The 23,512-nt window shown below is 36.2% G+C and overlaps 1 protein-coding gene across 17 annotated transcripts in view; it reads right to left on the bottom strand.

The window, feature by feature from the left end:
* Positions 1–23,512, bottom strand: part of EFCAB3 (EF-hand calcium binding domain 3) — a 419,723-nt gene that overhangs the window by 119,462 nt on the left and 276,749 nt on the right. For all 17 annotated transcript variants that reach the window (XM_070479568.1, XM_070479567.1, XM_070479577.1 and 14 more), the window contains 15 exons: positions 22,885–22,989; positions 21,872–21,925; positions 17,458–17,562; positions 16,813–16,866; positions 16,226–16,330; positions 12,623–12,676; positions 11,868–11,972; positions 10,769–10,822; positions 10,131–10,235; positions 7,972–8,022; positions 6,653–6,757; positions 6,035–6,088; positions 4,961–5,065; positions 4,111–4,164; positions 2,855–2,959 (listed from right to left, as the gene is read on the bottom strand). In XM_070479568.1, the coding sequence (XP_070335669.1) occupies positions 2,855–2,959; positions 4,111–4,164; positions 4,961–5,065; positions 6,035–6,088; positions 6,653–6,757; positions 7,972–8,022; positions 10,131–10,235; positions 10,769–10,822; positions 11,868–11,972; positions 12,623–12,676; positions 16,226–16,330; positions 16,813–16,866; positions 17,458–17,562; positions 21,872–21,925; positions 22,885–22,989 (1,215 nt within the window). The remainder of the gene's footprint in view (positions 1–2,854; positions 2,960–4,110; positions 4,165–4,960; positions 5,066–6,034; positions 6,089–6,652; positions 6,758–7,971; positions 8,023–10,130; positions 10,236–10,768; positions 10,823–11,867; positions 11,973–12,622; positions 12,677–16,225; positions 16,331–16,812; positions 16,867–17,457; positions 17,563–21,871; positions 21,926–22,884; positions 22,990–23,512) is intronic.

The following is a 23,512-nucleotide window of genomic DNA, read 5'->3' on the forward strand; positions in this document are numbered from 1 at the left end:
GACTGTATAGCCTGTCAGGCTCCTCTGTCCATGGAATTTTCCAGGCAAGAATACCAGAGTGGGTTGCCATTTTCTTCTCCAGGGGATCTTCCCCACTCAAGGACTGAACCCGTGTTTCTTATGTCTCCTGCATAGGCAGGTGGACTCTTTACCACTGAGCTATCTGAGAAGCACCTGAATTGCACAGATACACTTAAATGTGGATTTATTTCTTCTTCTTTTTTAATTGTGAAAGTATGATAACACATTTATAGGAGACTTGGAAAATATAGAACAAAGTTACATATAGTCCCACTATATATTACAATTATTTTTTTTCTTCCATTTATTTTTATTAGTTGAAGGCTAATTACTTTACAATATTGTAGTGGTTTTTGTCATATATTGACATGAATCAGCCATGGATTTACATGTTTTCCCCATCCTGATCCCCCCTCCCACCTTCCTCTCCACCCTACTTTCATTTTCATTTTCATATATTTTTACTATTTTTTTAAATTAGGAAAATTTTTTTTCTTTATTTTTTTCTCTTACTTTCTTTTAAAGTCCTCTATTACTCCTCTATTACTCCTTAATTTTCATTTTCATTTCACTATAACCTTATAATTATTTTTTAAGTAAATAAAAATTAGGATTTTTTAGTTGGAGTTTCAATATCAAACTCTCAAAAATTAATAGAATGAATAGACAGAATAGGATACAGTAGACCTAAAAAACACTATGAAACAGTTCAACATAATTAAGATTTACACAATTTTCCCACAATAGCAGGATATGAATTCTATTCAAGTTCCCATAGTCTATAAAACCAGGATACACTGGAACATATCCAGAGACATAAAACAAGGTGCAAAAATTTCACGGTCTAAAGGTATTGAAATCATTCAGAGTCCATTCTCTTATCACCATGGAATTGTTAGAAATCAATATCAAAAGATACTACATGTGGATTTTTTTCAATAGTAAATATTACAGAACTACATGATCCATGGTTGACTGAGTCCTCTGCATATATGGGGGACTGATTATAAATTATACACAGATTTTCAACTGCATGGAGAATCGGTGCCCATAACCCTCATATTGTTCAAGAATCAACTCTATTGTGAAAAGATCATCACAATAAGTCTAGTTAATATCATTATTTCTGATAGTTTCAATATGTGGCTTGGAGAAAGTCTCTTTGCAGTGAGATGACAGAGTGATCTATTAGCTTTGTGGATTTGTACGTCCAAGTCTTTCTCCAGGTTTAGGAAGATTCTCAGCTCTTATTTCTTTAAATAAATTTTAAAGAAAATTTTAATTTCTTTAAAAACGGAATTTCTTTTAAAAAAGAAATCTTTTTTTCTCCTTCTGGAATCCTGATTATTCTAATATTTGCCTTTTGATGGACTTCCGTAGCTCACATAGGCTTTCTTTGCTCTTTTAAAGTCTTTGTTCTGTCTTCTCTTCTGTGTTATTTCAAAATTCCTGTCCTCCAAGCCATTTTTTCCTTTTCTCCATCTGGTTTGCCTTGCAACTGACGCTCTCTACTGCTTTCTTCATCTCATTCACAGAATTCTTCAGCTCCAGAATTTGTTTGGTTCTTTTTTATAATTTCCTCTTGGTAAAGAGCTTATTTTGTTCGTATATTTGATTGCTGATGTCATTGAATTTTCTGAGTTTTTTTGTATGAATTTCTTCAAAATAATTATTTTGAATTATTTAATCAATTAGATTGCAATATTCATGGTTTTGAGCTTGGCTGCCAGAGAATTACCATTATTCTTTGTAAAGCTATATTCCCTTGATTTTTCATCATCCTTGTAGTTACGTGTTGCTGCCTTTGCATTTGAAGTAGGAGATATCTCCTTAACTTTTCTTGTTACCTTCAGATGGGGTATTATGTTCTATGGTGTTACTATCTTTTTTCCATTGTCTTTGTGAAGGTATGCAGGCTTCCCTCTTGTGGCCAAATTTTAAGCTTTTTAAAAAATCTTAAAATTCACCAGGCCGGCTACTGTAAATCTTCTGTTTCCCAGGAGGTGATGCTGTAGCTCTTGTAGTTTCTTCCTCGCTCACAAGCTGTGGTTGCTGGTCCCACTGAGGACCATCTTCCTTCACTGTGCTAGAAGCTGGCAGCAGACTGCAGGTAGAGGGAGGCTTAGCACTTAGACCTTGGGGATGCCTGAGAACCCCGTAGAGAGATCCCTGGGTGTGGTACCCCCAGAAGCTCATGCGTAGACTTCCTCCTGAGCTCAATTCTTTTAATTTTTGGAACTCTTTCTTGCCTTTTCCCCAATATCCTTCCCCAGAGTCACAGAGCTCCTGCTTAGTACTAGTGGGTCTAGTGGGGAATAGTGGATTTCTCTGGTGGTCCTGCCTTGCTGGAGCAGCCAGGTACCAACACAAACCTTTTCTTTTTTTTTGTTCTATCCAGTGATGTGCTGGGGTTTCCCTTCTGGAAAGCTGGACTCCTGCAAGTACACTCCTCTAAGTGCGCCTGCATAGCTCAACACTCACCCGAGTTTTGCCCAATTTTGACAGTGGTGAGAGGGGTCTAGGCAGTTTTGCTGTTTCTGTTGGTTCTACAGCCCAGACAGAGGTTGTCCAATGGGCAAGACTCTTCCAGGGTCCTTGGGAGTGAGGTGCTAGGGGCCAAAATGCCCACAAAGGCACTTTGGTTCATGAGTGGATGTCTAATTCATTGATTAAAAAGGGAAAATAAAAAGGAGGAATGAATTTCATGCCACATTGCTAATGTCACCTCTTAACTTCTAATATGATGTCAAACAATTATACTTCTAGAATGTAATGCACATAATGCATAAGTCTACGATTCTCCAAAATTCACTGCAATGTCTGAAATGCTTACCATCCAATGGCAGTGTGTCCAATAGCTTCTCACTTTCGCTTTTTGTTAATTCAATACCTATATTTTCCAGATAAAGTTGTGTGTCCTTGGCATTAATCTTCTGACCTTTAAAAAGATGGGAGACATGATAAGTGAACATTTTCATATATAACAATTCTAAACTAAAAAATTATAATAAAACAACAGTATATTAACTTGCTACAGATGTAACTGCAGAGGAGAAAGGCTACAATAAAGCTTTTGTAACTGCAGAGCATCACAAGAAGGAATTAAAGTAGATGTTTCCTGTAAGCCTTGCCAAAAGAATGGTTCAATTAGTGCTCTTAAAACAATGAGGACAAGCCAGCCAGCTTATAATAAAATAGACTTCTTTTTAAAAAATGATACTTCTAAAACTGTAGATAGTTAAAAATATATATATATACTTAAAAACAAACATCAATATATTGGTAAAATGAGATGTGTGTAATTTCAGAATATTCAGTTCAGTTCAGTTCAGTCTCTCAGTCGTGTCCGATTGTTTGCAACCCCATGAACCGCAGCACACCAGGCCTCCCTGTCCATCACCAACTCCCGGAGTCCACCCAAACCCATGTCCATTGTGTCGGTGATGCCATCCGACCATCTCATCCTCTGTCATCCCCTTCTCCTCCTGCCCTCAATCTTTCCCAGTATCAGGGTCTTTTCCAATGAGTCAGCTCTTCGCATCAGGTGGCCAAAGTATTGGAGTTTCAGCTTCAACATCAGTCCTTCCAATGAACACCCAGGACTGATCTCCTTTAGGATGGACTGGTTGGATGTCCTTGCAGTCCAAGGGACTCTCAAGAGTCTTCTCCAACACCACACTTCAAAAGCATCAATTCTTCGGTGCTCAGCTTTCTTTATAGTCCAACTCTCACATCCATACATGACTACTGGAAAAACCATAGTCTTGACTAGACAGACCTTTGTTGGCAAAGTAATATCTCTGCTTTTTAATACGCTGTCTAGGTTGGTCATAACTTTTCTTCCAAGGAGTAAGCGTCTTTTAATTTCATGGCTGCAATCACCATCTGCAGTGATTTCAGAGCCCCCAAAAATAAAGTCAGCCACTGTTTCCACTGTTTCCCCATCTATTTTCCATGAAGTGATGGGACTGGATGCCATGATCTTAGTTTTCTGAATGTTCAGAATATTGAATATATAATTAAAATATGACATGTACATATGGCAAAAGATCTTGATTTTATATCTTTTCATCATCACTTCTCACTCACCAGAAAATAAACTTGCTATGTTCATCAAGGAGTTCAGAGGAACTTTTCCACTATCTGAAATGCAAAGGATAATCAGATACAGACAAAATATTTATTGCTATTAGGATTAGGATCATTTTTTTTCCCATGAAATTTTCTAAGTTATCATTATTTTTTTTTTTTTTTAGTTGGAGGCTAATTACTTTACATCATTACAGTAGTTTTTGTCATACATTGATATGAATCAGCCATGGATTCACATGTATTCCTCATCCCAGTCCCCCTAAGTTATCATTATTACATAGAGAAACTTTTGTTGATTTTTGAAAGTTTTTTTAACATTCAACTATCTTATAGAATTCTAAAGAAGGTGTTTTAACATGCTAAATCAGATCTTTAATGCTTTTCTTAGATGACCTTTTCCACCTAAAAGATACCTCTCTGCTGCCATATTATTGGTCTCAAATCAGATATCACTGACAATTTCAACCTGATACTCGTATTTGCTAAATGGAAAAATGATAATCTCTCTTTGTATATTACCTGTCAAACAATTCCAAATCCTGTTTACCTTCTTACTTTGTCAATCTCCAACCCTTTTCAACATCTATTTTGGTAGATTCTGCTATTTTTTCCTGAAGTGTTTCTTTCTAGTGTTTTTCCTAGTTGAATCTTAATCTGCCAATGCCCTTATTGTATCTCTGACAATACTAATAATAATCAGAAGCTATATTTCTCCTCCTTGAAAATCATAACTCTATAAGAATTTCTTACTTTCTAAATGAAATTGAACAAGTATACTGTGGGATGCTACAAGAAGACTTCAAAGGCTCTTCTGAAAGGGGTCGCAAGTGGTAAATTAAATACTCACCATCAATTTCCAAATAGTTACGAAGATCATTTAATTCTTTATTTTCAAGTTCATAGTTCAGGTTTGTCAAAGCGGTTCCTAGTTTATTTTCTAAAACATGTCCTCCTTGATTAAGAGATGAAATGAGAAAAGATTAAAATTATGCCTAAAATAAAAATTATTTAGTTAAGTGTTATGCACCAAACCCTAATGGGGGGGAGAAAAGTAAAGTTGCAGTACAGATGTTCAAGGAAAATAGAAAACCAAGGTAGCAGGGGATAGGGGAAGAAAAAAACATCTCCTTTACATGTTACAAGGCACTCTGCTAAAATCTGTCATAGACATCTAAAGCAAATGAATGAGACATATTAGTCATCATTCGTTTATTATCAATGATAGAGAAACATGTCTGAAATGCTAGTCACAATTCTGGCTACCAAGTTTGAAACTTGTCATTATAATAGTAAATTATCTCCCAGGAAATAACCTAGTGGTTATCTGAACTTGAACTGTAAGTCATAAAGGGGAATAAAAAAGATTAATAACCTAACTGTTCAATACAATAGAGCAGTTAAGAATGTAGGTTCAAATCATGATCCTCCCAAGTTCAAATGGAGTGACCTTAGGCAAGTGAGTTAGCATCTCTCATCTGTAAAATGGTACCTAACTTAGGAAAAGTACCTAGAGTGTGTGTGCTCAGTCACTCATTCGATCTGACTCTTTGCAACCCCATGGACTGTAGCCCTCCAGGCTCCTCTGTCTATGGGATTCTCCAGGCAAGAATACTGGAGTGGGTTGCCATTTCCACCTGCAGGGATCTTCCCAACCTAGGGACTGAATCTGCATTTCTTGCATCTCTTTACCACTGAGCTGGTGGATTCTTTACCACTGAGCTACCTGGGAAGCCCAAAAGAAGCTAACTTACAGATTTCTGTGAGGCTTAAATGAGTTAGTAGATGTATTTAGAACAGTGCTTGACACTACACTCAAGAGAAATTAGCTATTACTACTATTAAGTAATTAAAAGGACTTCCAAAAGGAAATACAAAGGTCAAAAACATCATTTTCACTTGACTTATTATTCTTAACACTCACCTTGGAAAGTCTTTACACCCTGGAGCAACCGTTTTTTATAGTACTTTTTGTCATCTACAAGAGAAGTCATTATTGTTAACACAGAAATGTGATACAGCAATTCATAAGAAGAGAACAGATTATTTTATAAAGACAATAATGTTACATGATTTGCCTTTTAGATTGATCTAATTTCTCATCCACACATCCTTATCTTCCTTGGTTTTAAGAATAAAGTGAAGGGGTAGAGAAAGTTCTAAACTTTCTTTACTAGGCTGAAACTTTTAGTCTCTCTGATTTGACCCTTTTAAACCTGACTTCCTCTTTTTCCCCCCTTATTTCTCTATTAGACATTTCAAGATTAAAATCCTAAATTAAATTTAAAAAATCAATTTAAAAATCTTTATTCATTTATGATGTTCTCAAGCTCAGTTCCAATGGAGTAAGCTCTATCTCTGACAATAGCCTCCATGAAGGCAAGAACTTTTGTCTTTAATCCTATAACCTAAGAAGTGCTCATTAAACATGTTGAATATAAATATACACTGAATAAATGTTTAATGATTCCTACCTACCCCAACAATAAATACACTCACATTAAGCTCCTCTGAGGACAAAAACAGTATCATAAATGCTCACAAGTAAGTGGTACAGTTTTAAGCAGCTTCCAGCGTTCCTTAGGTGTGAGTTCTATCCCTATGTTTTTCAAAACACCATCTACTTCATCAGCATTAATCTTGGCTCCTGGGAAAAGATGAAAATAATGACTGATGAAAAACTTTAGCATGATGAATGAGTCTAAATTATGAACATCATCTAAGTTCAATTGCAAGATTAAGAACAGGGTTGGCCAATGCTAAGTCAAGACTAAGGAAATATCAGATAGAACTTAATCTTAATTCTAGAGAGAAAAACTTTTTGAATACACTAATAAAAATGGGATAAATTGACACTCTGAAATGGTAGCTGTATAGAGGCCTAAAACAACTAATATAAAGGTTATAGAAATAAGTCTGTAATGACAGTGTTCATATTACTTTTAATTTGCCCATGTGATAAAATAAAAGTTAAAAGTGTTAGCTGCTTAGTCATGTCCAATTATTGACAACCGCATGGACTATAGCCCACCAGACCCTTCTGCTCATGGAATTCTCTAGGCAAGAATACTAGAGTGGTAGCCATTCCCTTCTCCAGGGGATTTTCCTGACCCAGGAATTGAGCCTGGGTCTCCTGCATTGTAGGCGGATTCTTGACTGTCTGAGCCACCAGGGAAGTTCCTATGTAATGTTATTCATAAAAAGATTTATGCCAATTTTTTTTCTGCCACTTATTGTGGTAACAGATTTTTGGCTGTTTATTTATTTATTTTTTGTTTGTTTGTTTGTTTTCCATTTATTTTTATTAGTTGGAGGCTAATTACTTTACAACATTGCAGTGGTTTTTGTCATACACTGAAATGAATTAGCCATGGATTTACATGTATTCCCCATCCCGGTCCCCCCTCCCACCTCCCTCTCCACCCAATCCCTCTGGGTCTTCCCAGTGCACCAGGCCTGAGCACTTGTCTCATGCATCCAACCTGGGCTGGTGATCTGTTTCACCCTAGATATACATGTTTCGATGCTGTTCTCTTGAAACATCCCACCCTCGCCTTCTCCCACAGAGTCCACAAGTCTGTTCTATACATCTGAGTCTCTTTTTCTTTTTAAATGATGGAAAAGTGATATGTATTATTGAAAAAATTCAGAGAATACAAGATATTTTACCAAGACATTATAAATAAGAGTTGTGCTAAAAAGTATACACCCCAAACTAATGTGGATCACAGAATGAAAGATACCATTAATATACTAAAAGAACTAATGATATCAGTATGATAGGAATAAAATATTTAAAAGCAAAACAGAAAAGCATCGACATATTGTTATAATGATTTTTCTGTATAAACTTCCACTCACCTTTGAATGACTCAACATTTTGCACGAGAGTATTTGGTTTAAACTTTTCATCTGTAGGATAAAGTACAAGTAAGACACAGATTTTTCATTAGACCCAGAAAATGTTACTAAGACCTTATATTGTGGAACAAAACACTGAAATTCAGAAGTTTGCCCTGAGTTATTCTATCAATAAACCCCAGCTGGGCATGGAATTGAAGAATTAAGTTAACACAAAATTATAGTATAAAATATTGAATTCTATACACAATGGTGATAGGAAGTTTTAAAAACATTGACTGACTTACTTTCCACTTGGCCTGTTCTAATTTAGAATCTAGGAGTACTATGATGGTTGACCACCTTACTATTAATATTACAGGATTCATACACAATAGAAACTGTAATATCAATGTGTTCACCTGCCTAAAATATTGTAGCTGGCTACTTCCATATGCAACCCTTACACAGCACTTTCTTCATGTTTCCAGCTCCACACCCACCAAAAATCTTCGCTGACTCCTTCATCTAATTTGTGTACTTTTGTAGTTGTTCAGTCGTTCAGTTGTGTTCGACTCTTTGTGATTCCATGGACTGCACGCCAGGCTTCACTGTCCTTCACCATCTCCTGGAGTTTGTTCAAACTTATATTCATTGAGTTGGTGATGCCATCCAACCATCTCATCCTCTGTTGTCCCTTCTCCTGCCTTCAATCTTTCCTAGCATAAGGGTCTTTTTCAATGAGTCAGCTCTTTGCATCAAGTGGTCAAAGTACTGGAGCTTCAGCTTTAGCATCAGTCCTTCCAATTAATATTCAGGACTGATTTCCTTTAGCATTGGCTGGTTTGATCTCCTTGCAGTCCAAGGGACTCTCAAGAGTCTTCTCCAACATCACAGTTCAAAAGCATCAATTCTTCAGCGCTTAGTTTTCATCATGGTCCAACTCGCACGTCTGTACATGACTACTGGGAAAACCATAGCTTTGACTCTATGGACCTTTGTTGGCAAAGTCTCTCTGCTTTTTAATATGCTCTCTAGGTTTATCATAGCTTTTCTTCCAAGGAGCAAGAGTCTTTTAATTTCATGGCTTTTGTCACCATCTGCAGTGATTTTGGAGCCAAAATAAACATAATAAAGTCTATCACTGTTTCCATTTTTCTCCCCATCTACTTGCCATGAAGTGATGGGACCAGATACCATGATCTTAGTTTTCTCAATGCTGATTTTTAGCCAGCTTTTTCATTCTCCTCTTTCACTTACCATGAGGTTCTTTTGTTCTTCTTTGCTTTCTGCCATGGGGGTGGTGTCATCTACAGATCTGAGGTTATTGATATTTCTCCTGGAAATCTTGATTCCAGCTTGTGCTTCCTCCAGCCTGGCATTTCTCATGATGTACTTTGCATATAAGTTAAATAAGCAGGGCAACAGTATACAGCTTTCACATATCACTTTCCCAATTTTGAACCCGTCTGTCATTCCATATCCGGTTCTAACTGTTGCTTCTGGATCTGCAGGTTTCTCAGGAGGCAGGTGAGGTGGTCTAGTATTCCTATCTCTTTGAATTTTCCACAGTTTGTTGTGATCTACACAGTCATAGGCTTTAGTGTAGTAAATGAAATAGAAAGTGAAAAGTGAAAGTATCAGTCACTCAGTCGTGTCTGACTCTTTGCTACCCCATGAACTGGAGCCTGCCAGACTCCTCTGCCCATGAGATTTTCTAGACAAGAATACTGGAATGGGTTGCTGTTTTGTTCTCCAGAGGATATTTCCAACCCAGGGATCAAACCTAGGTCTCCCACATTGCAGGCGGATTCTTTGCTGCCTGAGCCACCAGGGAAGCCCCAGTGAAGCAGAAGTAGATGATTTTCTGGAATTCTCTTGCAACTTTATGGTGATTTAAGAGATTCTTACTTTTTTTTCCTGACTGGTTTTTAAATTTCTTCTTTGGCTTTTTTTCTTTAAAGTGCTCCTCTGTTTCATTTCTCTACTTGCTTCTTAGGTCTGTCAATTTTCTCACTGCCATCAAAATTTAGCCCTTCAGGTGGGAATCACTGCTTAACAGATTACTGATCTTTGATTTAAACATTAATTATCTGAGATAATAAATTTTCCCAGATGAACACATTTGGAAGATTTATTAGAGGAGCTCAGTTTCCCTAAAGCCATGACTACATGCTCACCATCATCTGGCAGGTGGTTCCTCAGGTCCTCAACTTCCTCATTCTCCAAGTTATAACCCAAGTTTTCTAGGATAGTTTCCAGTTTAGAGACATGACACTTCCCACCTTAGGAAAGAATGAAGTGATAAAAAATAGGAACTGGTATTTTAAAAAAATGCTGGTTATATTCATGTACCAATTGCAACTAGATGAAATAATCCTTTGCATAATGACTAAAAAAAAGAAACTGTTTAGGGTTACATGTAGAATGTCTTCAACACTTTCCACAATAAAGACTTACTGTGGAAGTCAAGAATATATTTGTGGTTCATTTCAGGGGCCCTTTCTATAGTTTTCAAGAAAGGTGTATTTAGAAGGAACTTAATTGTACATTATGTAAATTATATACAATTTTATTTATATATTAATCCCCAAATGCTATTTTTATGTATTATAAGTTGCATATGTATATATAAAACTTGTTGTATCAGAGAACTATAAATTATCACATTTATGTAATTGCATCTAAAGGAGACCTATAGGTTAATGGGTAATAAGATCAATGATCTAATTACTGTGGAATGATAAGCCTTTTGAAAATTAAGGTAAAATCTGCAAGCCTTAGTTTTACTTTCCTTCTTATTGTGATTCTCACTTACCAGGAAAAGTCTTGATGTGACTGAGCAAATCATTTTTCTCTACCTTTTTATCATCTGTAAAATAAGACACATGGACAGTAAAAAAAAGGTAATAAGAACATAATTTCTTAATTACGTACTTTAAAAATGTGTCTTAAGTTATATTCCTACATTTTCTACATCCACATTCTCCACTGAAACAGATGTCACCTCTTTCCCCACTCTGAGTTCTCCTTTTTCTTTTTCTGTGCACGCTAAGTCACTTCAGTCATGTCTGACTCTTTGCAACCCTATGGACTGTAGCCTGTTAGGCTCCTCTGTCCATGGGATTCTCCAGGCAAGAATACTGGAGTGGGTTGCTATGCCCTCTTCCAGGGGATCTTTCTGACCAAGGAATCCAACCCATGCCTCCTGAGTCTCCTGCATTGGCAGATGGGTTCTTTACCATAAGCACCACCTTCTTTCTAATTTAGACTTTTCTTTCATATTGCCCTACTAATGCATCATTCATTTCTGAGTAATATTTTTTAAAAATTTTATTTTATTGAAGTATAGTTGATTTAAAATGTTGTGCTAATTTCCACTGTAGAGCAAAGCGATTCAATTGTACATATATATATTCTTTTTCATATTCTTCTCCATTATCACTTATTATAGGATATTAAATATATTTCCCTGTGCTGTACTGTAGGACCTTGTTGCTTATCCATTCTGTATGTAATAGTTTGCCTCTGCTAACCCCAAACTCCCAATCCATCCTTTCCCCTTTGCCACCTCACCCTTGGCAACCACAGGCTGCTCTCTATATCTGTGAGTCTATTTTGTAGATACATTCATTTGTGTTAATATTTTAGATTCCACATATTAGTGATGTCATATGGTATTTGTCTTTCTTTTTCTGATTTATTTCACTTAATGGCAGGACTCAGGTTTGATGATATAGCTTTTCAAAATGATAAACCTAAATGTTAAAGGCTTAATTTCTTTACAGCTAAAGATTGGTATTTTTGTGTTTTGGATTTTTATATAAAACCAGAAGGGCCCATTTTTATGATGTCCTCACAATGAAGTTTATACAAGCACAGAGATACATATACAGATACATACATCAAATACCTACCAGCAAATGGCAACATTTTCAACAGCTCCCAGATTTCCCTATTTGTGAGCTCTATCCCCAGGTTTTTTAGTGTTTTGTATATGTCCTTGGCTTCAAGTTTTTCTCCTTTAAAAGATGAGAATGGTTACAGGTGAGAATTGCTTACTGACTCCAAACAATGAAGTGTCTAAAGCTTGTACAGGGTTTTCTACAGTTTTTGGAAGTTATTTCTTTGGTTCTAAACAAAATACTTATATCTAATGCTCTTAAGGACCTCAAAGAAGTTAACCCAGCTCATGGCAAAGGGATATATTGGAGGCAAAGTGATCTAAGTTATGTACAGGCAGCTACTTAATCTAAATTGTATTAACCATCAGTTAGAATTTGTGTTTCTCTCACTTTGTCTGAATTATAAGATGAATTATTTTCATTGACCACATTATTTGTATTTCCATCAAAATTCTACTTTAACATTTACTGGGTTACAGTAGATGTGAGATAAGTATTTTGAATGAATGAATAGGTGATTTGGCCATTGAAATAAATCACAAAATATAAAAGTTTCAGAGAATACAGAACTTGTTATAGAGAAATAGTGATATGTTTTGCCAAAACATAAATAATCCAATATAATCTTCATGTCATTAGAGTCAACTTTGTTACAAAAACAGAAGTTAAAAATCAATGGCAAAATAAGAAAACAGCTTTACATCTGTATGTAAACATGGAGTATTTGCATTTTAGTTTTATATCTTGTCACAAAATGTATTGCTCACCTGTTATTTTCTTTATTTCTTTTAGCAGTTTATGCAGATCAGTCTTGCCAAACACTAAAAAATAAGACACAATTTAGACAGACACAATTGTAGACTGATTCAAAAACATTATTAAAATATTTAAGCATTAATTTCATTATTTATTCTCTTTTCCCTCTTAGTATCTCAGTCTCTGCATGCATGCATATGAAAATTTCACTCCTCAGGTTTGTTCTTGTGACTTTACACAATCTACTATATCAGATTCCAGCAACAAGAGTAAAAACTTTCAGTTTGGAACTTTAAGTCTACCTATTTCCCCACTTAACACTATTCCATACTATCATCCCCAAGTTAGCTTAATCTACTGTATTTTTTTCTAGTAGTAATGTTCATTACATAATCAAAGATTATGAGAGTTTTTAAATTAAAAAATATGCCTATTTATTCTGTATCCCATCCAGACAAATTAGGGTTGCCCATAGTAATATTAAACACTTTAAAATTAAACAGTAGAATGGAACATAATGAGAATTATCTCTTCAATCAGCATAATTTCCCAGAATTGCAGATGTAGTACATTTTAGGCCAAGAAAAAAAAATCTAGAAACTATGCACATTATTGGTATTTTCTTACCAAAAAAACAGTATACTATTCATTATTATGGAATCTTATTCTTCCCTTGGGGTAGTTTCCAGTACATTCTCCCCATATATTTAGTTATCAGATTTATGCTTTGGGGTCTCCTGCTACATATAGCACAATGTAATTTTACATTAAATTTCCATGTTGGTGATAACAATCAGCTAACATCTATTGATTAACACAACTGAAAATTCTTGCTGAGAGTCTTGAGTAGTTGCTAAATTAACATATTATCTAGTTAATTCTATTTCTCATTCACTCAACAAGTATTTACAGGTGTCAAAGATCTCATTGTGCTAGCACTCATTGTGCTAGTTACTGAGGGACACAACAGCCCATGGATTGCAAAGAATCAGACACGACTGAGTATACACACACAACAGTGAGCAGCACAGACATGGTTCCTGTGCTCACAGAGCCTTCATTTATTACTGATTTCACTAAGTCTAGGTGAGAAAAAGCTTTTGATCTTTCTTTTAGCTTTTCTATCAGAGAGAGTAAGGAAAATCTGTTCTGGTTTCACAGATTCAACACCAAAGGTTTAACAGCTAATTATGTATAGAAAGATAATGTGATTCATTGAAGAAAGTAGAATACTATCTGGGTTTACAAATGCTTATCTTTGCTCTTTATGTACATAATGAGGGTGCCTCTAGCCTTAGGATTAAAAAGCTTTACACCGTCCAATTTTTAAATGGGAATCTCAGCCTGCATTCAGTTATTTAAATTCGATCAATTAAATTAACTAGGGTAGCTTTTCAAAATGCTTTTACCACCCACAAGTATTTATTTCCTCCTCTCCCTGAGAACCTCACTAAAATGATAGGAAAGTAATAATAAATGTACTCAAAAGACAACAACATAGGAGACAAAATCCTCATGAACAAGAGACTTCACACACATTTGAAAATTAGAAAGCAAGTAGGAGAGTGGTAACTAATTCAGCAGAGCTGAGGAAACTAGAACCTAAAAGCCTATGAGGGGACACTAATGAAAAGCGGCATAATTCACAAAGAAGAATCCTAAAAAGTTTCAAGATACAGAGTATCGGGTAAGGTGTAGGAATGAACATCAAGAGGACTGCTGGCAAGTCAGTACACACAGGCAAGTTAACAACCTTCCCCTCCTCTGCTAGTTATTACCCCTTCCTTTATTCCCATTTTGTACAAATTCCACTCCACCATCACTTCTCCTCTTGCCCCCCTGCCCATTCCCTAAAAACCAGAAATATATTCTCTACAGACACGGACACAGAGAAGTTCTGGACTCTGGGAAGGTAGGCACAGTAAATGTTAGGTAAGAGGATTAAAATGGGGCATTATATGAATGTTAATAAACTGAAGTGGGAGGGAGGAAGGCTCAAGAGGGAGAAGATATATGTACACTTATGCTTGATCGGGGCTTCCCTGGTAGCTCAGCTGGTAAAGAATCTGCCTGCAATGCAGGAGACTCTGGTTTGATTCCTGGGTTGGGAAGATCCCCTGGAGAAGCGACAGGCTACCCACTGCAAAATTCTTGGGCTTCCCTGGTGGCTCAGATGGTAAAGAATCCACCTACAATGTGGGAGATCTGGGTTCGATCCCTGGGTTGGGAAGATCCCCTGGAGGAAGGCATGGCAACCCACTCCAGTGTTCTTGCCTGGAGAATCCCAGGGACAGAGGAGCTTGGTGGGCTGCAGCCCATGGAGTCACGAAGAGTCAGACACGATTAAGCTACTAAGCACAACATGCGTGATTCATGCTGTTGTACAGCAGAAACCAACAGAACGTTGTGAAGAATTATCCCCCATTAAAAAAATAAATAAATAAAAAGAGTACTTCCCTGGTGGTCCAGTGATAAAGAATCCACTCCCAATGCAGGGGATATGAGTTTGATCCCTGGTCTGGGAAGATCCCACATGCCATGGGGAACTGAGCCCTCAAGCCACAACTACTGAGATGGTGCCCTAGAGAGCCTGTGGTGCTCAAAGAGTAGCCACAGCAATGAGAAGCCCTCGTACCGTAACAAAGACGCTCCTGCTCACAGCAACTACAGAAAGGCTGCCATCAGCAACAAAGACCCAGCACAGAGACAAATAAATAGATAAAATAAAGGAAGGTAAAATATTGCTGTTTAAGGTTCTTAATGTAGACAGAGATAAGGTCAGGAATGAATAACGTGAGCACGTGCCAAAACACAGGGGAAGGGATAAGTAAGTTGGTAATTTGCAAGTGTATAAAGGAACTGTTGGTTTGAAACCTAAGGAGCTTCCCAGGTAAAATCTGAAACCAGACACCTGTACACTGAGGGCAGCAGAAGACCAAAGCAAGAGCAGACCACTCCAGATGGGTGGCTGAAAGGTTTCTAAGCAAGGAAACTTACATATGAGGCTTGCAGTTGGTGACCACAAGACAAATAGATTTCTGCACTGCCCAGCAGAATCTTAAAAGTTTATACAGAGACTTTAACTGGGTTTAGTCATGCATACTGTCCAGATGGGATTCAACAACACATCGCTCTCTCAAGGCTCTTTCCTTGAACACAACTCTCACTGGGGGAACAGTGGACATGGTGCATGTTCTAAGCACAAGGGAGGCGATGAGGATCCTCTGATTGCCTGGAGTCCAGTTTGCCTTGAGTCACGTTCTCTCAATTACCCCCTCCAATAGGAATGTATAGCTGGGTGACATGATTTTTAAAGTTAATTTAAATCACATACTTAATCTGAAATTAGCAACCTCTTCTCTGTGGGTAATAAGCTCTTCTTCAGCTTCTTTCAAGTAAAGGATTTGACTCCTATAACTCACTGTAGTGCATGTACCATCTTGCATGCTGAAAACACACTAAGTCAAAATAGTCTCTTATGTTGGGACTGGGCTCTTTTCGAAGATTTAAAAAGTGATATTATCACTAAAACAGATCTAATGCCAGAAATTTTCAAACATAAGCTTGTAAGTCTAAATGTCTTTAAAAGGTCTAATATCATCTGTGATGCTTACCATCAACTGGTAGGTTTTGTGACAAATCTTTGAGCTTGTTATCTGGGAAATTGATTTTCATGTTTCCCAAAACATTTTCCAGATTACTGACATCAACCTTCCCACCTAAGGAAACAGTTGGGAACACAAGGGAAATTTAATGACTTCTCCGATAGAGAAATTTCAATTTCCATACAACCAGGACTATCAGCAAAAATATCACTGATCCAAAAATGTTCAAGTGCACAATGTGAACAAAATAGAATTAGAATTGTAATTTCTGCATGGTCTTGAGGACAATCTTAACAAAGTACAAATTCATTCTCCAGTGAGTTACAATGATGGAATGCCCAAAACTACTGCCAGTTCTTTACTTCACATTTTCTATATAGACCCAACTTTAGATTTGCTTTGCAAATAAATTTAACAAAAGCCAAAGTTTACTAAGCAGGAAAGACTATTTGAAAAAAGCACCTTCACTCAAAACAAAAAATAATCAGTTCACGTGAGAGGTGGTTAGATCCACAAGAGAATAATTAGACAATAATATTAATGCAAATGTAAGGCAGAAGAATCTTATTTATCTTCCTTCTCATCATGCTTCTTACCATTGAAAGATTTCACACCATCTAGCAATCTATTTTCATATATATTCCCATCATCTGTAAGAAAAGAAAATTGACATCACAGATAAAGGGATACAGAAATTGAAGAGAGACAATACAAAGGTATAATTTCACAGAAATGCTTTAAAATGATTTGTCTTAGAAATAACTTTGATTTTTGCCCTCCAGTGATTTTAAAACTATGGACAGAAGAAAACTCTGAGTGCTGTGTCTGACTGTAGAAGCAATTATTAGCAGCAAACACCTTAACTGGAACATGAACATGTCTTCCCTTCACTTTTCTTTGACTTTTTTCTTCATTCTCCTACTCTTCTATTTCTCCCATCCTCACATTCTTCCTTACATCTCTCACTTTAACTTGTAGCTCTGAGGGGGGAACCAAATATAATAAAAGGAATTTTTGTATCCAATGGCAGGATTCAAGAAAATAGAGTTGGTATTTAGAGTTTCCCAAAGAAAGAATTACACTTTCCAAAGGGAGGACAAAGTCACGCTAAAATTTCTTACATTCTTTTTGCTGTGGTTTTTAAATTAGGATATCTAGTAGGTACAGTTTATTTTTTAAGTTGTTTTAAACACCTAAGACTAACCTTTCTCAAAAGTTCTAATCTTGTTTGAAATGCTTACCGTCAACTGGCAGATTTTTCACCAGCTCCGAGTATTCTTTAGGTGTGAATTCTATCCCGAGACCTGCCAGAATATTTTTCAGATCTTCTACATTAATTTTTTCTCCTTCAAAAACAGAAATGGTGAGTATAGTAGATAATATTAATAATTATATAACTACTTAAAGATATGAAACAAAATTGTTCATGTTTATACATCACTATCCCCAGCTGCTAGGTAAAAGATAAAGGCACAACAAAATCTGCCTAGTGGAGTCAAGAGTGGGCAGAGAATTAGAACTTATAGCCCTAAGGAAAGACCTGCTTTCATAACACTGAGAATAAGAAACCACAGTTCTTAGTAAAGTGAGGATTTAGATAGTTGCTTTATAAACTAGAATGGAAAGTTAACCTAATTTTGCTCTGCTTTCCCCAAAATTGCTAAAGTGTTTGACCATTATCCTAATTTTTATCATTTCACACAAGGGCTATTTTAAAGCTACAGCAGAATTGAGTAGCTGCAACAGAGACTATATAAGCTACTCAATTCTGCTGTTGTAGCACTAAAATAGCCCTTGATAATAGGTAAAAGACTGTGACTGTGTTCTAGTAAAACTTTCTTTATAAACAGAGGGCTAGATTTGGTCTATGAGCAGTAGTTTGTTTATTCCTGATATTGATGTGGTGAAGATCTGAGGTATATTATTATTAGAAAATGTTTTAGAAGACATAGGAATTGCTACTAATGAAAAAAAAAAAAAAAGCAGAGACATTACTTTGCCAACAAAGGTCCATCTAGTCAAGACTATGGTTTTTCCAGTAGTCATGTATGGATGTGAGAGTTGGACTATAAAGAAAGCTGAGCGCCAAAGAATTGATGCTTTTGAACTGGTGTTGGAGAAGACTCTTGACAATCCCTTGGACTGCAAGGACATCCAACCAGTCCATCCTAAAGGAGCTCAGTCCTGGGTGTTCATTGGAAGGACTGATGTTGAAGCTGAAACTCCAGTACTTTGGCCACCTGATGCGAAGAGCTGACTCATTTGAAAAGACCCTGATGCTGGGAAAGATTGAGGGCAGGAGGAGAAGGGGATGACAGAGGATGAGATGGTTGGATGGCATCACCGACTCGATGGACATGGGTTTGGGTGGACTCCAGGAGCTGGTGATGGACAGTGAGGCCTGGTGTGCTGCGGTTCATGGGGTCACAAAGAGTCGGACATGACTGAGCAACTGAACCGAACTAAATGAAAAAAATTAATACAGATAATACAGACTGACTTTGGACAATTAGACACAAACACTTGTTAACAACACCCTTGTAACTACCATCTAGGTAAAGAAATAGAAAAACATTGATAGCACTCTGGAAGTCTATCTTTCTCAAACCCTATTCACAGTATTCCTTAAGAGGTAATTATGTCCTTAGTTTTTGGACAATGATTTCATTTTTTTTTGTTTAACATCAAAGCACTGATAACTTTATTTACATGAATAATGAACTATTTGAAGGCATTTCTATTTAGAGAAACATTTTCTTTAATTGTATAGTATATGAGAAATTTTTAGGATGGTCTCTGAAAATGAACTCAAAGGAACTTTTGTGTAAAAATAAAATGATGGTTTGGGTTTCAGTTATAATATTATATTTCTATACCTAAACTTACAAATTAATTTGGAAGGAAACATGAAAGTTCCAGAACTGAGTTAAAACTATTCCCCTTTAATTGTTTTCCTCATACTTGGTTTGAAGTAGATCGATCGTAAGTACTATTATGTAGCACAGTCCCATACTTTCTTAAATGGAGGCTACTAAATATGATTTAGTATTTTTTCTAGATATTCCAATGTCTTTGAAATTAATGGGAATGACTGCATTATGCTATACTAACTATAATACAAAAAAAATTTTGGAGCTATTTACTTACTTTAAAACTTTCTATTGGAGTATAGTTGATTTGCAGTGTTTTATTACTTTCTGTTGCATGGCAAAGTGAATCAGTTTTACATATATTCACTCTTTTTAAAATTATTCTCCCATATAGGTCATTACAGAGTTGGACAATGATTTCTTCCTTTTCTTTATACATTTATCATCTAATTGGCATGCTTAATCACTGTTATTTAGCTCTGCTTCTTTTTAAATCTTATAAATAAAATCATACACATATTATTTTTCACTGACATATTGGGAGGATAGGGGCTGTAGGAGAGGTCCACACTGGGAACAGGTCATAGTGGGTATATTATTTGTAGAGAACTTAGAAATAATAATAACACCAATTAAAAGTAAATCTACCTTTTACTATCACTTCAGGCTCACATTTCAAATAATGTCATTATAAGTACTTTATCCTACCAGACTAGATTGTTTCCAGTGCATCTTCCTATCTTTGCATACCACTTTTGTGGCTGGTTGATTTTTTTTAATTGAGATGAAATTCTCATAACGTAAAATTAACTATTTTAAAGTGTGCAATTCAGTGGCACTTAGTACATTCACAATGTTGTGAATCAACTCTCTCTAGTTTCAGGTATTTTTATTGCCTGGAAAGGAAACCCCATGTTCAATAAATAATTATCACCCACTGTACCCTCCTTTCAGTTCCTAACAATCATGAACCTACTTTCTGACCCTATGGATCTATTACCTCTTCCTATTAATGGAATCATATAATACGTGACCCTTTATGTCTGGATTATACTCCTTAGCACAATGTTTTTGAGGTTAATCCACATTGTAAAATATATCAGTACTTAATTTCTTTTTCTTTTTAAGAAGAGATTGATACAACAGATGTGTTCATCTTTTTAAGTTAAAAAATATATTTTTTTGGCTGCTCTAGGTCTTCATTGCTGTGTGCGGGCTTTCTCTAGTTGCCGTGAACATTGGTTACTCTTTAGCTGTGGTGCATGGGCTTCCCATTGCGGTGGCCTCTTCTGTTGCAAAGCATGGGCTCCAGGCATGTGGGCTCAATAGTGTGGTGCACAGGCTTAGGTCGCTCGGCAGTATGTGGGGTCTTCCTGGACCAGGGATCGAATACGCATCCCCTGCATTGGCAGGCAGATTCTTAACCACTGGACCACCACAGAAGTCCTCATGTCTTTTTGAAGCTAAATAATATTTCATTTTATGAACCAAATTGTGTCCGTTTAGTATTTATATGTTGATGTTCTAATTCTCAGTACCTTGTAATGTGACTGTGTTTGGAAGTAGGAGTCCTCTGCACTGGACTGAAGCTGATCCTGTTGTGTTGCTGTTAGTGGTAAGCCCTACTCTTCTTCTTTATTCCTAGCTGCCTCTGTATGTCTCAGCTTTGTACCTCTCTGGGACTCTGGGTAGAACAAAAACAAAGCAAGTCCTATGATTTTTGTTCATTTGTTTTTGCAATGTGGCATGTGGGATCTTAGTTCCTGACAAGGGATCAAACATGCAGTGGAAGCCTGAAGTCATAACCACTGAACTGCCAGGGGAAGTCCTCAAAGCAGGTCCTTTGTGAAGTTCCCTGAAAGGATGGAGAAGCTAGTCATTTACCCCATTCTTCTCTTCCTGCTAGGAGAACTCTTTCTATCTGGGGAGTTCCCTCTATGTGCTGACAGTGCCACCAAGGGGGTGTGCTGATAGAGGCAAAATCAAGTTGTTCTTACCCCTTTAACATAGTTATTCTCAGGTTTAAACTCCACTGGGTTGCTTTAGTTTCTTAAGTGGACTCCTGAGCTCTCCTAGAACTGCTCTGTTGGTGGATATCTAATTAACTGTTGATCTTTATGGTGGGATGGAGAGTGTGGTCACCTTATCACTTTATCATCTTGGTGATATCAAACTCCAAATGCAACTGATTTTTATATGTTGATTTTATATCCTGTGACTTTACTGAATTTATTGGTTCTGACAGTTTTTGGTGGAGTCTTTGTGGTTTTATATATATATATATCTTATATACAAATCTATTAATAAGATCACCTCATCAGCAAAGAGAGACAATTTTACTTCTTCCTTTCCAATTAATTTCATTTTCCTGCCTAATAATATAAATATTCATATACAGGAGACTGGATAAATAAATTATGGCATATTTGCAAGTAGAACATTTATATAACAATGAAAAGAAATAAACTACAATAATAAACTACAAAATCATAAATACATAATTATCTTTAAATACAAAATGAAATATAGAACTTGTTTTATGGTTAGAATGTTATTAGGGTTAGGATTAGGGAATACTGCACATTTATGAGAGCATTTTTATAGTGTGGAATGAAGCAAAATGAAAACACTATGTCTGTTGCATTATCACCTAGATAATAAAGCTATGATTTTTCAAAAGAAGAATAAGCAACATAAAATTTAGGATATACTGATCTCAAAAAGTGGAAAGGCAGGGTGATAGAATAGGGGAGTTAGGATTTTAATCTTATAACTTTTAACTTGCCTGTAACTGCCTTGATATCACTCATCACTTTTTTCAGAGGAACATTTCCATCAGCTGTAATACAAGGCATAAAAATTCAGACAATGACACAGAACTTAAAAAAATTGTGACCTAGACCCCAGTGAAAGTCTATATATTCTACTAGATTATTTGTGTTCACCTTAAATTTATATTTCCTGATTTGAATGCTTGATTCACTATTAGTAAGAAGAACAACAATGTTTGTCCCATGTCCTTCAAACACAGTGTCTGACCACGACAAATATATTATCCAGTTCTTAGGTCTTCAGATGCTTTCTTACAAGCGTGGTAAAAATGTTATTTATAAAGAGTCAGGGTTTTTATTTGTTTGTTTTTTTGGTGAACCTTACATCTGGCACTGATTCTGAGCTAGGGGCTTTGAATCTTCCATCTATTCTCAATCAGCTTTCCTTTAATGTTTTCAACTTATTTATCTATCCCTAAATGGTGATGACATGTGGTTGTTTTATACTTGAAGAAATATTAAAGATGTTCCACTATTCCCCATTATGGATATCTTTCTCTCAGTCATTTCTGGCTCTCTCTGTTATTCATTCATTCATTGATCCCTACTCCCAAGTTTGTTTCTCCCAGCTATTCTCTGAGCTGATAAAACCATTGTGAATATCCCCTCAAAACTACTGACAGTTGAGCAGGATGACAATTTCAGATGAATAAAAATGACAAAAGACAGGATTTCTTCTTAGTTTAAGACCAATTCTTCATGATTCTTAAAAATGTCTTTGTGTGTTGTGTGTGTTAGTCACTCAGTTGTGCCAGACTCTTTGCGACCCCGTGGACTGCAGCCCATGAGGCTCCTCTGTCCATGAGATTTTCCAGGCAAGGATACTGGAGTGGGTTACCATTTCCTTCTCCAGGGGATTTTCCCAACCCAGGGATAGAGCCCAGGTCTCTTGCACTGCAGGCAGATTCTTTACCAACTGAGCTACAAGGGAAACAAATTAGTCTAGTTTTAGAAATTCAATGCTTACCATCAATAGGTTGCTTTTCCACTACACTTTTAAGTTCCTTATTTCTGAGCTTGATCCCCATGCTCCTCAGAACTGGATTCAGATTATTGACATCAATTTTTCCACCTTAGGAAAGAGACATAAATGTGAGAAAAACTCAATAAAGATACAATAAGAAAAACAATTCTTGTCCTGAGGAGTTAAACAAGCTCTCAGCTCTCAATAGGTCTGGCTGCTGGTAAGAGTGTTAAACGGAATTACCTTATTGGAAAGTGGTTTGGCAAAAACCATCACAAATCTTTAAAATGTCCGTAACTCTTATCCCACTAATTTCACTTTTAGAAATACAGAAAAAGCTCATGTCAAAGGGGAGAGGTAAATGTTTATTATAATCTCACTTATAATAAGTGGAAAAAGAAAAAAGTACACTGAATTTAAATATCTAATGATAAGAGATATTGTGAAGTAAACCATTGTATTTTCATTACACAGAAAATTACATAGCTATAGGTATTACAAAAAATGGGTACCACAGGAAAAAAATGCTTTTTTAATAGGGTGTATTATATCAAACAATCATTTAACTTATATGAATTAAAATCACATGCCCAGTATAAATGAACAATGAAATAATTCATGTGATTCTCCC

This window comes from Odocoileus virginianus, chromosome 17, assembly GCF_023699985.2.
Source record: "Odocoileus virginianus isolate 20LAN1187 ecotype Illinois chromosome 17, Ovbor_1.2, whole genome shotgun sequence".
Classification (NCBI taxonomy): Eukaryota; Metazoa; Chordata; class Mammalia; order Artiodactyla; family Cervidae; genus Odocoileus; species Odocoileus virginianus.